The sequence below is a fragment of the Equus quagga genome, chromosome 1, assembly GCF_021613505.1.
Source record: "Equus quagga isolate Etosha38 chromosome 1, UCLA_HA_Equagga_1.0, whole genome shotgun sequence".
Classification (NCBI taxonomy): domain Eukaryota; kingdom Metazoa; phylum Chordata; class Mammalia; order Perissodactyla; family Equidae; genus Equus; species Equus quagga.
The window spans coordinates 105,532,756-105,545,498 of NC_060267.1; the positions used below are offsets into that span (position 1 = coordinate 105,532,756).

Consider the following 12,743-nt stretch of genomic DNA (forward strand, 5'->3'; position numbering starts at 1 on the left):
AGATCCAGCAGACCCCATCTCAAAACCATAGAATTTTGGAGCTGGAATGACCTTCAGAGGACAGCTAATCCAGCCTTCTTTATTTCTAGTGAGTGCCAGGGTGAGGACTAGAACTCAGGTTTGGTGGCACCCAGGACAGGCCAAGGGACCTGACTTGCCTGAGGTTGCCCTGCAGTAATGTTTACTAACTTGTGAGCAAGTGCCAGGTTGTACATGCCACGTTCGGGCTCTGCTGTCACTATGCCTTTATGTTTCTTATTCTTCTTTACAAGCCTGTTTCCTACAAAGGAACTTGTGCTTTCTCCATAGCATTTCTTTGCTAACGGACTTAGTATGTTTTCAGTCCAGAGCATTCTGCACAGTGCATGTTTAGTGAAAAAATCTGTCCCTGAAGCAGGAGTTCTTAAAATCCATATTTGTGGTTTTTTGTCAAATTAATATATGTACATAGCTTTAGGTAGTTTTTATTATAATTTTTTTTAATGCAGTCTCCTAATTTTCACTCTCCAGGGGCAGACCTTTTCAACTCTTAGCTGTTTCTTTCACTGTTAACTTCACTGGAGAAACAGCATACTTATTGATCTCTTGCCCACCTCCACCACAATTCTCAACTTTAGCATTGTTAAACTTGTTAAAATACAGATTGCCAACTCTGCCCGCAGAGCTTGTGAATCAGTGGGTCTGGGCTGGGACCCGAAATGTGCAGTTTTGATAAGCTCACAGGGGATGTGGATGTGCCGGTGTAGGGAGCACACTTGGAGAACCACTGCTCTGTGCCACCCCATGTCCTCTCACTGAAGCTGTGTCAGCTTGGTTAAAACAGCATCCGTGTTTACGTCATTATTATTGTGTTACGTCACTATTAGTCACAGCCTTGCCATCTCTCAGCTGCTCTTACTCATATTCCTTTTTTGTGTTTTTTTCCCAGTTTTGTTGGGATATAGTTGACATACATCACTGTATAGTTTAAAGTGTACAAACATAGTGCTTTGACTTACATAAATTGTGAAATGATCCATCATCTCATATAGATAAAATAAAGAGAAAGCAAAAAAAGAAAAAAACTTTTTTTCCTTGTGATGAGAACTCTCAGGATTTACTGAGTGAGTTTCATATATTGTACAGCAGTGCTAGCTATAGTCACATGCTGCACATTACATCCCTAATGTTTATTTCTCTTGTAACTGGAAGTTTGCACCTTTTTCCTGTTCTCCCTCCCCAGACTCCTCACGTCTGGTAACCATAAGTCTGATCCCTTTTTTTATGAGTTTGGTTTTTTGGGTGTTTTGTTTTTTGTTTTTCTTTAGATTCCACATATAAGTGAGATCATACAGTATTTGTCTTTCTCTGTCAGACTCATTTCACTTAGCATAATACCCTTGAGGTCCATTCATGTCACAAATGTCAGGATTTCCTCATTTTTTTTTTTTTTTAAAGATTTTATTTTTTCCTTTTTCTCCCCAAAGCCCCCCGGTACATAGTTGTGTATTCTTCGTTGTGGGTTCTTCTAGTTGTGGCATGTGGGACGCTGCCTCAGCGTGGTCTGATGAGCAGTGCCATGTCCGCGCCCAGGATTCGAACCAACGAAACACTGGGCCGCCTGCTGCGGAGTGCGCGAACTTAACCACTCGGCCACGGGGCCAGCCCCAGGATTTCCTCATTTTTTATGGCTAAATAGTATTCCATTACACACACCCCACAACTTCTTTATCCATTCATCCATTGATGGACACTTAGGTTGTTGCCATGTCTTGGCTATTGTAATGCTGTTGTGAACGTGGGGGTACAGATATCTTTTCAAGTTAGTGTTTTCATTTTCTTTGACTATATTACCAGAAGTGGAGTTGCTGGACCATATGGAAGTTCTATTTTTAATTTTTTGACATCCTCCATACCGTTTTCCATAGCAGCTGTACCAGTTTACAATGCCACCAACAGTGCACAGGGGTTCCCTTTTCTCCACATCCTCATCAGCATTTGTTCTCTCTTATCTTTTTGATGATGGCCATTCTAGCAGCTGTGAGGTGATACCTCATTGTGGGTTTGATTTGCATTTCACTGATGACTAGTGATGTTGAGCATATTTTCATGGACCTATTGACCTTTCATGTATCTTCTTTGGAAAATTGTCTCTTCAGGTCTTTTGCATATTTTTTAATTGGATTGCTTATTTTTTTGCTGTTGAGTTGTATGAGTTTTTTTATATATTTTGATATTAGCCACTTATGAGATACATCGTTTGCAAATATTTTTCCATTCTGTAGGTGTTTTGTTTTGTTTCTTCTTTTTTTTTTTGCTGTGCAGAAGTTTTTTAGTTTGACGTGGTCCCACTTGTTCATTTTTTAGTTTGATGTATGCGCTTTAGGTGTCATATCCAAAAAATCATTGCCAAGACCCATATCAAAGAGCCTTTTCCTGTTTTCTTTTAGGAGTTTCATGGTTTCAGGTCTTAACATTTAAGACTTTAGTGTATTTCAAATTAATTTTTGTGAATGGTGTAAGATAGAGGTCTAGTCCCATTCTTTTACATGTGAATATCCAGTTTTCCCAGCACCATTTATTGAAGAGACTGTCTTTTGTCCATTGAGTATTCTTGGCTTCCTTGACAAATGTCAGTTGGCCATATATGCTTGAGTTTATTTCTAGGCTTTCAGTTCTGTTCCATTGATCCATTTGTCTGTTTTCATGCCAGTACCATATTGTTTTGGTTACTATACCTTTATAGTATAGCCTGAAATTGGGAAGTGTGATACCTCCCATTTTGTTCTTCTTTATCAGGATTGCTTAGGCTATTCACAGTCTTTTTTGGTTTCATATAAATTTTAGGATTGTTTTTCCTACTTCCGTAAAAAATGCCATTGGAATCTTGATCGTGATTGCCTTGAATCTATAGATGGCTTTGGGTAGTGTGGACATTTTAACAATATTCTCCCAGTTCATGAACATGGGACCCCTTTCCATTTATTTGTGCCTTCTTTGATTTCTTTCATCAATGTCTTGTAGTTTTCAGAGTAGAGATCGTTCACCTCCTTGGTTAAGTTTATTCCCAAGTATTTTGTTGTTTTTGATGCTATTGTAAATGGGATCATTTTCTTTATTTCCTTTTCAGATGATTTGTTGTTAGCGTATAGAAATGCTACTGATTTTTGTATGTTAATTTTGTATCCTGCAACTTTGCTGGATTCATTGATTAGATTTAACAGTTTTTTTGGAGGAGTCTTTAGGATTTTCTGTATATAAAACCATGTCATGAGCAAATAGAGACAGTTTTACTTCTTCCTTTCCAATTCTGATGTCTTTTATTTTTCTTGTCTGATTGCTTCGGCTAGGACTGCCTGTGCTGCGTTGAACAGGAGTGGGTACCCTTGTCTTGTTCCCGATCTTAGAGGAAAAGCTTTCAGCCTTTCACCATTAAGTGTGATGTTGGCTGTAGACTTGTCATACATGGCCTTTATTATGTTGAGATATGTTTCTTCTGTACCTCATTTGTTGAGTTTTTATCATGAACAGATGTTGAATTTTGTCAATGCTTTTTCTGCATCTATTGAGATGATCATATGATTTTTTTATTCTATTAATGTGATATGTTAAAAAAAACAAAATTCAACTGTGTAAATTTGAAGATTTAATTTTTATTCAGTGATCCATGAATCAGGCAGTATCCCATCTAGCAAATAGAAAGGAGCTCCAAGGAGCCTACAAAATGGAAGGCTTTCATAGGCAGGAGGGGGAAAGAGTGCGTTGTTTCAGGCAAGGTCACCTTCCTTTAGGGGACAAAAAGGGTCTGTCAGGCAGATGACTTCACTGGTGCTGACCAGGAAATTCTAGACTGACTGGTTAAGATTTCATTCCTGGGGGAGACTGAAGCTGCAGTTAAGTATTAAGTCTTGATTGGCTGATGTGGGGCTTAGCACAAGTGACTCCATTTTTGCCCTGTTGTCTCTTTTTTTTCCTTTTTTTTGAGGAAGATTAGCCCTGAGCTAACATCCACCGCCAATCCTCTTCTTTTTGCTAAGGAAGATTGGCCATCTTAACATCTGTGCCCATCTTCCTCTATTTTATATGTGGGATGCATACCACAGCATGGCTTGATAAGCAGTGTGTAGGTCCGTGCCCAGGATCTGAACCGGTGAACTCCTGGCTGCTGAAGCAGAACATGCAAACTTAACTGCTGTGCCACCAGGACAGCCCCTGCTTTGACTTCTTTATCATGTTCTTTTGTGTAATTATTACAGTTTTTCCCTTGTGGTTATCATGAGGCTTACATAAAACATCTTAAAATTATAATTCTATCTTAAACTAATAACAACTTAACGTCAATACAATTCCTAAGCTTTACACTTCTATTTCTCCTCCCCCTCACTTTTTTAGGTCATTGATATTACAATTTACATATTTTTTATATTGTGTAACTAATAGATTATTGTAGTTATGGTTGTTTTTTACATTTGTTTTTTAATTTTTAAACTAGAGATGTAAGTGAATTATATGCACCACATTACCATTTTCCAGAATCCAATTTTGACTATATTTTTGTCATTACCAGTGAGTTTTACACTGCCTTCTTATGTTTTATGATGTTAATTAGCGTCCTTTTACTTCCACTCAAAGCACTCCCTTTAGCATCTCTTGTGAGGTAGGTTGGTTGGTAATGAACTCCCTCAGCTTTTGTGTGTTTGGAAAGGCTTTATCCCTCCTTCATTTCTGAAGGACAGCTTTGCCAGGTATAGTATTTTTGGTTGACAGTTCTTTTCTTTCAGTATTTCAAATATACATACATGGGGGGTTCATGTATGTCCCTTCAGTCTTTTCACTTGCTTCTTTTAAAATTCTTTCCGTGACTTTTGACAGTTTAATTACAAGTAGACCTCATTTTATTGCTCTTTGCTTTATTTTGCATCACAGATACTGCTTTTTTTTTTTTTTTTTGAGGAAGATTAGCCCTGAGGTAACATCTGCTGCCAATCCCCCTCCTTTTCTTGAGGAAATCCTCCTCTTTTTGCTGAGGAACACTGGCCCTGAGCTAAAATCCCTGCCCATTTTCATCTATTTTATATTTGGGATGCCTGCCACAGCATGGCTTGATAAGTGGTGCATAGGTCTGCATCTGGGATCCAAACTGGTGAACCCCGGGCCACCGAAGCAAAACATGCAAACTCAACTGCTGTGCCACTGGGCTGGCCCCAGATGTTGCATTTTTTATAAGACCCTCCACCAGCAAAATGATTATCATTCACTGAAGGCTCAGATGATGATTAGCATTTTTTTAGCAATAAAGTATTTTTTAATTAATGTATGTACATTGTGTTTTAGACATGATGCTGTTGCATACTTAGATTGCAGTATAGTGTAGACAACTTTTATGTGCACCAGGAAACCAGAAAATTCACATGACTTGCTCTATTGTGATATTTGCTTTATTGCAGCGGGTCTGGAACTAAGCTGGCAATATCTCTGAGGTTTGCCTGTATAATGTGTCTCGGTGTAGCCCTATTCGGACTGAACCTATTTGGGGTCCTTTGGCCTCTTGGATCTGGATATCTATTTTTCTCCCCAGGTTTGGGAAGTTTTCAGCCTTTATTGCTTTAAATATACTTTCTGGCCCTTTCTTCTCCTTCTGGAATTCCCATAATGCAAATATTGTCTCTTTTCATTGTGTCCCATAAGCCCTGTGTGCTTTCTTCATCCTTTTTCAGTCTTTTTTTCTTTTTGTTCCTCTGACTGGATAATTTCAAATGTCCTATCTTTCAGGTTGCTGATTCTTTTTTCTACATGGTCGAGTCTGCTTTTGAAGCTCTCTGTTGAATTCTTCAGTTCAGTTTTTGTATTTTTCAGCTCTCAGATTTGTTTATTTTTTCTTATGGTGTATTGCTTTGTCAAACTTTTCGTTCATGCATTGTTCTCCTAATTTCATTTAGCTATCTGTGTGTCCTTGTAGTTCACTAGACTTCTTTAAGAAGATTATCATGAATTCTTTGTCTGATAGTTGTAGATCTCTGTTTCTTTGGGATCGGGTATTAGAGCTTTGTCAGTGTCTTTAGTGGTGTCACATTTACCTGGTTCTTTGTGGCCCTTGTCTCCTCGTGCTGGTGTCTGCACACTGGAGTCAGTGGGCTCCTCTCCCCAACTTCACAGGCTCACTTTGGCAGAGACAGATCTTCACCAGTCAGCTCAGTGTGGTTTCTGAACATGTCTGCTGATAATGTCCTTCGGCAGGTGGGCCTGCTGTTAGGGTCTGTTTTGGGGCAAGGCAACTGATGGGCTCTGAAGTCAGGAGTGGGGGGATGTGCCACTGGCTGAGAACAGCTGGATAAGGCTGCTGGCTTGATTCCCTGCCCAAGTGTGGCTGTAGGATGGGCCTTGTGGTTGCCCGGATTCTCTGGTGAGGCTTACTAGATGGTCAGGACTGAGTACTCTACTCAGCAGTAGGCGGGGCTATGAGTTATTTTCCCTGCCCTGGCAGGGAAGGGACCCAGAGCCTGCACGGCTCATTTGGGGACCCATATCAGGCAAGAGTGTACACTGAATATCCTGGTCAGGTGACACCACTGGCTTTGCTCTGCAGGCAGGGGAAGCCACAGGTTTGTGCTTTCTGTTCCAGTGCTACTGGCACCAGGGCTGTCAGAGGGGCTCTGCAGCTTCCCATGTGCTCTGGTAAGGTTCCCAGGTCAGGCAGGCTGAAGGCAGTGTTCAGCAGTAAGTGGGGCTATGAATTAGTTTCCCTTCCCAGGCACCATGGGAGAAGCAGCTCTAAGGCGGCTAATGCTTTTTGTTTGAGCTCTTGACTCAAGCCAACTCATGCCCCACGTTCCCTGGCTGATCAGGGCCACTGGCTTTGCTCTGGAGGCCATCAGCTCTGCCCACCTTCCTGCCTCTGAGCTCAAGAGTTGCTGAGTCATGCAGCTTGCAGGGGTTCTTGCTGGCCCTTCTTGTCAGAGGCGGCCAGGGCCACACTTGGCAGCAGGTGGGGCTGTGACTCAGCTCTGCTGCCTAGGCATGAACAGAGCGGGCTCCAGAGCCAGCAGAACTCCGCATGTGTGGATACACACTAGGCAGACCTGCACCCTGCCAAGTTCCCCGGTCAGACTGTGCCCCATACTTGGTTCTGCAGATGAGCAGGGCTGCTGCTTGGGACTAGCACTTGAGCTGTGCAGTCAGAACTCCACCTGACAAGGTCCGAGCACTGGTTGTTGGAAGCCCCTCCCACCTCCCCATCACAATCAGATTCCCAGTGGTTGAGCCCTGCAGATCCGCCTGTGATCCCCTTGGGGTGAAGTCATCGTGGGGGCTCCCACGAAGTGAGGACGCACGATGCCATGGGGCTGGATGTCACCCCTGGGCTCTCTTCCCTCTGGAGGAACCGCAGGTTCAGCGGGTGGGCCAGCCTAGGGACAGGGCAGCGTGGTCAGTGTGTAGCTGTTCCTCTTACCTTCTAAGGCAGTCAGTCTTGGTCTCTATGGCGCAGGGGGTGCTTCAGCCTCACTCCCGTGTCCTAGGATTCTCTCAGTGGTGTCGTGTCCAGGAAGAGTTGTTAGTCGTTCTTGTGAGGAGGAGTGAAATCAGGGACAACCTGTGTCACCATCTTGATGATGTTACTTTTCCTCTCCTTTGTGTGGGTTTTTATTCCTTCCGTTTTGATGGGATTTCAGTGGGGAAACCAGGGTCAGTGCTCTGTTTATCCATAAGGCCTGTGGGCCGTGGTTCTTGATGGGGATCTTGGCCCTCATTAGAGGACCCAGTGAGATGAGGACCGCAGAGGTAAGGGGCACAAACCTATAACAGGCTGTGTGTGTGCTGGCTTGCAGGTGACCCTGTGGAAAGAGTCTGTCGACGGGCAGTGGGTATGCATCAGTGATGTCAACAAGGGCCAGGGTTCTGTGTCCACTTCAGTCACAGAGGGCCAGCAGAATGAGCAGTGACAAGACAGGTGGGGCCTGGCACCTCACCTGCTGACTGCAGGACTGCCCCTTCCTGGGCCAACCAACCAAACAGCTAGGAGGAGGAGCTCCCAACTCCACCAAGATGACCTGCCCAGGAATAGTTACAAACGTGACCAGATTAATCATCTGCCTTAACGTGACTTGATAAGGTTTGTAATTTACTGTCCAGCTGAAAGCGTTCATGTTATGAGGAAAAAACTTAAAATGATCTTCAAGTCTATTGTTTTTTGGCCATTTTTATGTACCTTTTGGGTTCAGGCATTATCTGCGGGGTTTCGTTTCCAAAGTAATTAAATAAACTCATATTGCTTATAATTCTTCCTACATTATCCTAAGCCCTCCCTAAAAAGCTCATTTTGACTCTTGCTCGTCAACATACTAGAACAACATTCGCCAAGACCCAGGTCCTCGGTGGCCTGGCAGAACCCCCCACACAAAGCCGGCCTGTCACTGTGTAAGCATCCCTGTGATCCAGTTTATCCTGAAGGCACTATCCAGAGCACTGTACACGGAGCACTAGCCTTGGCCCTTAGTGACGGGAACTGTGGCCCTGGCTCTGCTACTTATCCTCAGAGTATACATCCTCTTCTAGAGAATGAGACTCAAAGACTGCCCCACTCAGGTAAGCTGATGCATGGGGGCGACCCACAAAACGCCATGAAAATGCAGGGTAGTATTAACCAAAGACCAGTAGCTCAGAGACGGGCCAGGAAAGTGGGCACGATTCATTGTTTATTGACCTTGTCTGTGAAAGGAGGGACCTGTGCTGAGGAACACGGTTCTGGTCCTCATGGACCCTGAACCAAGGGTCACCTCTCAGCAGCAGCGCTGGCCCCCCGCCCCCGACTCAGCAGTCACAAGAGCTGCCACTTACTAAGACTTGCTATGATTCAACACTACACTTGGGTCTGTCACACATTAAGCAACACAACAAACGTCTGTAGATCTATATACCCAATTTACCAAGGAGGACACTGGCCCAGAAGATACAAGACCTGCCCAGGGTTGTCCCCTGCCACATGGTAAAAGCCAGTGTTTGAGTCCTGATCCATCTCAACCCAGAAGTTGGTACTGTGCAAGGTAGCATCAGGGAGGAGGCATCATCTGGGGTGGTGCTCACACCAGACCTTTACAGGAACACACTTAGGTGAAAGGTCAGGCCACTCACCTCAGGACTGTGCACAGGTAAGTGTGGGCCCCTATTCTACCTGCTCTCCACCCTTTCTTTGGTTTTCACCAGCAACACCCGTTTTGAAATAAATCTTAGATCGTAATACATAAAATGGGAAAAGGTAGAAGTGCTTTGGTTGAAGTGAGGATAGAGAGACCAGGGCCCGGCCCACCCAGCCTCCCAAGTCATTCTGCAAGATCCAAGCTCTCAGACAACGGTATGAAAACTGCTGCTTACTTCCTGCCGTTACTCAGATGAGAACAGAAAGGCACCTCTGCATATACTTCTCAGTGGACACGGACTACAATGAATTCTGGTTCGCTCTGCATACATGTCTGCCTTCCCTGACAAACTCTGTGCTCCCCAAGGACAGGCCTGGTCTGCTTTACGGTGCCTGCTACTGTCAACGGATGAATAATGAGGAGGGACTAGTCCCGGGTCACACAGTGGGTTGGTGATAGGTCAGTACGATCCTGCCTACATGCTCTCTTTGTAGCTGATACCACCGAGGATCAGTTAAAATATTCTGGAGGTAAATGAAATGTAAGGATAATTTAAAAGGCATAGAAAGTTCTCATTAGGGCAAGATGGAAGTAGCAGCCACAAAATTTTTTAATCCTTTCACAAAAACAAAGCAACTAGGATAGCAAAAGGAACCCCTGGACGACACTCAGGACTACCTAGAACCCTAGAACATGAAGGAGTAGGGCCAAACCATCCATAGCCATACAACCTGTGTGGAATCAGCATTGGGAAGAAAATGAGGAGTTTCGGGGGTTCTATGAGCCAGGTAACCCAAGAATAACCATCTGAATAGAAAACTCAGCAAGCCAATGTTGAGAACAACTGACAAAATCAGAAGATTCACAGGCTTTCATTTATAAGTGAGTACAAAAAGACTAAGAGGGAGATTTCCACTTCCACATATGAAGAATTAAGAGCTATAAGAGTTTCCCTCACACCATAAACAACTAGAAAACCACAGAAAATACCTGAAATAACTGCTTTCAGACATATGACAGCAGGCAGTGTTTGGGAGGAGGGAAACAAGTGAGAGGAGGACTGCAATTGCCCCAGCTTACTGCCTAGAGGCAGTTTCCAGGCCAAAGGGCAGGGAGACAGAATCTAGAGTCTAGTGATCTCACTGAGTTAAAGCGACAGAGTGCAGGAAAGCTAAGCTAGAACTTAGAATGAAGAAGAGAGAGAAGAGGGAGCTGCTCAGAGAGAGCAATCACCTGAGATCTGCAGAAGGGTCTCCTGGAGTCTGACAATAGTAACCTGCATATGTGAAAGGTGAAACTCTGTGCCTGGAAAGCAATAGACAAAAAATTTCTGGAACTCACAGAGGGGCGTGGAAGTAGTTCATGTTCCCAAGAACTAGAGTGCAACAACCTAAAATCACACTGGGCATTGGGAAGAGTCCTAAGAAAGATTATGCCATCGTGCCTTAATAGTACATCTTAAAGTAGGTCTAGAGCAAAGGCTACGCTGGGGTTCAAAAGCAAGCTTTGAAAGGATCAAACTGACCCACAAATAATTTCACTTTGTGCCAGATAAGAGCCTAACACTCTAAAGGAATAACAAAATTCATCACTTGACAATATAAAATTCACAATGTCCAGCATCCAGCCCAAATTTACCAGGCATGCAAAGAAGCAGGAAAATATGACCCATAACCAGGAGAGAAAAAAATTAATAGACACAGACCCAGAAATGAGAGAGGTCATGGAATTAGCAGATGAGGACCTTAAAAACAGCTGTTATATTCAAGAATGTAAAGGAAAATGAACATAAGAAAAATGGGAGGTACAAAAAAGTTGCAAATGGAATTTCTAGGAATGAATTCAATATCTGAAGTGGAAAATACACTGGATGGGAGTAAGAGCAGATTAGACACTGCGTAAGAAAGACCTGTTAGTCTGAAGACATAGGAACTACACAAACTAAAACAGGGAGAAAGGACTAAAAAATTAGCCAAACAGCTGTGACCTGTGGGGCAGTCTCAGTGTAAAACGTGTGTAAGTTGGAGTCCCAAGGAGAAAACTTTTAAGGGAGAAAGGGGACTGAAAAAATACATGAAAAACAACAGCCAAGATTTCTCCAAATTGCATTAAAACTATAACCCTACAGATCCAAGAAAATCAGAGAACCCCAAGCATAAGAAACACTAAAACAGACACATATCCCACAATAAAACTGGTGAAATAAAAAAAATTATAAAATTAGCCAAAGAAAAAGAGATGTTACACATAGAAGAACAAATACGAGAATGGCAGCCATTTATCCGAATTGTGCAAACCACAAGGAAATGGACACCTCTGAAGGGCTGAGAGGACAAAACGCCAGCCTAGGATCCTGTACCTACTGAAAATATCTTTTAAAAACTGAAGGTGAAAAAAAGACTTTTCCAAATAAAACACAGAAGAATGGATCACCAGCAGAGCTGCATTACAAGAAATGTCAAAGGAAGTTCTTCAGGCAGAAGGAAAATAATCCAGGTGAAAATTTGTATCTACACCAAGGAATAAGGAGCATCAGAAAGAGCAAATATCCGAGTAGATATAAGACTTCTGTTTTTCATTTCTTTAATCACTCTAAAAATATTGACTAAAGTGTATTGTGGGGCTTATAATTTACATAGAAATAAACTGTGTGACAACAATAGCACAAATAATGGAAGTGAGAGAATGAAAGTCTGTTGTAAGGGTCTTAGAGTATATATGAAGGGGTATCATATTTGTTGAATGTCTACTGTGATACGTTGAACTTGTATTTGTAAATCCTAGGTCAACCACTAAAAGAATAAAGCAGAGACTATAGCTAATAAGCCAGTACTGAAGATAACATGATATCATAAAAAATACACAATACAAAAGTGGGCATGAAAAGAGAACCAAAAAAGGAACAAAGAACAGATGAGGCAAATAGAAAACAAATAGCCAGAGGGTAGATTTAAACCAGACTACACAGGTCATTACAATAAATATAAATGGTCTAAACACTCCAAATAAGAGGCGCCTGGTAAGAGATTATCAGAATGGATTTAAAAAAACAAGACCCAACCATATGCTGTTTATATGAAACCCAATTTAAATGGAAACACACAGAGTAAAACAATGGAAATGATTTTTTGGGGAGGAAGATTAGCCCTGAGCTAACATCCACCACCAATCCTCCTCTTTTTGCTGAGGAAGACTGGCCCTGAGCTAATATCTGTGCCCATCTTTCTCTACTTTATATATGGGATGCCTGCCACAGTGTGGCTTGATAAACAGTGCATAGGTCTGTGCCCAGGATCTGAACTGGCGAACCCCAGGCCACTGACGTGGAGCAGGCAAACTTAACCGCTAAGCCACCAGGCCAGCCCCTGGAAATGATTTTTTTAAAAAGATATACTATATAAACACTAATCAAAAGAAAGCCAAATTGCCTATATTAATATACATATAAACTAGACTTCAAAACAAGGATAAAGAGGGACTTAATAAAAGGATTACAATTCATCAAGAAGACTAACAGTCCTAAATATGTCCACACAGCAAAGAGAGCAGCACAAGATATGGGAAACAAGGACTGACGGGACTCCTACAACTGCAGTTGGAGCTCTCAACACTCCTCTTCCAGTAACAGAA

General features: G+C 42.6%; 1 protein-coding gene across 2 annotated transcripts in view; it reads left to right on the forward strand.

The window, feature by feature from the left end:
• The window catches only part of SEC13 (SEC13 homolog, nuclear pore and COPII coat complex component), a 28,792-nt gene extending 20,537 nt beyond the window's left edge, over positions 1-8,255 (forward strand). For both annotated transcript variants that reach the window (XM_046639666.1, XM_046639658.1), the window contains exon 9: positions 7,806-8,255. In XM_046639666.1, the coding sequence (XP_046495622.1) occupies positions 7,806-7,919 (114 nt within the window). In that variant the 3' untranslated portion in view covers positions 7,920-8,255. The remainder of the gene's footprint in view (positions 1-7,805) is intronic.
• Positions 8,256-12,743: the final 4,488 nt, after the last annotated feature.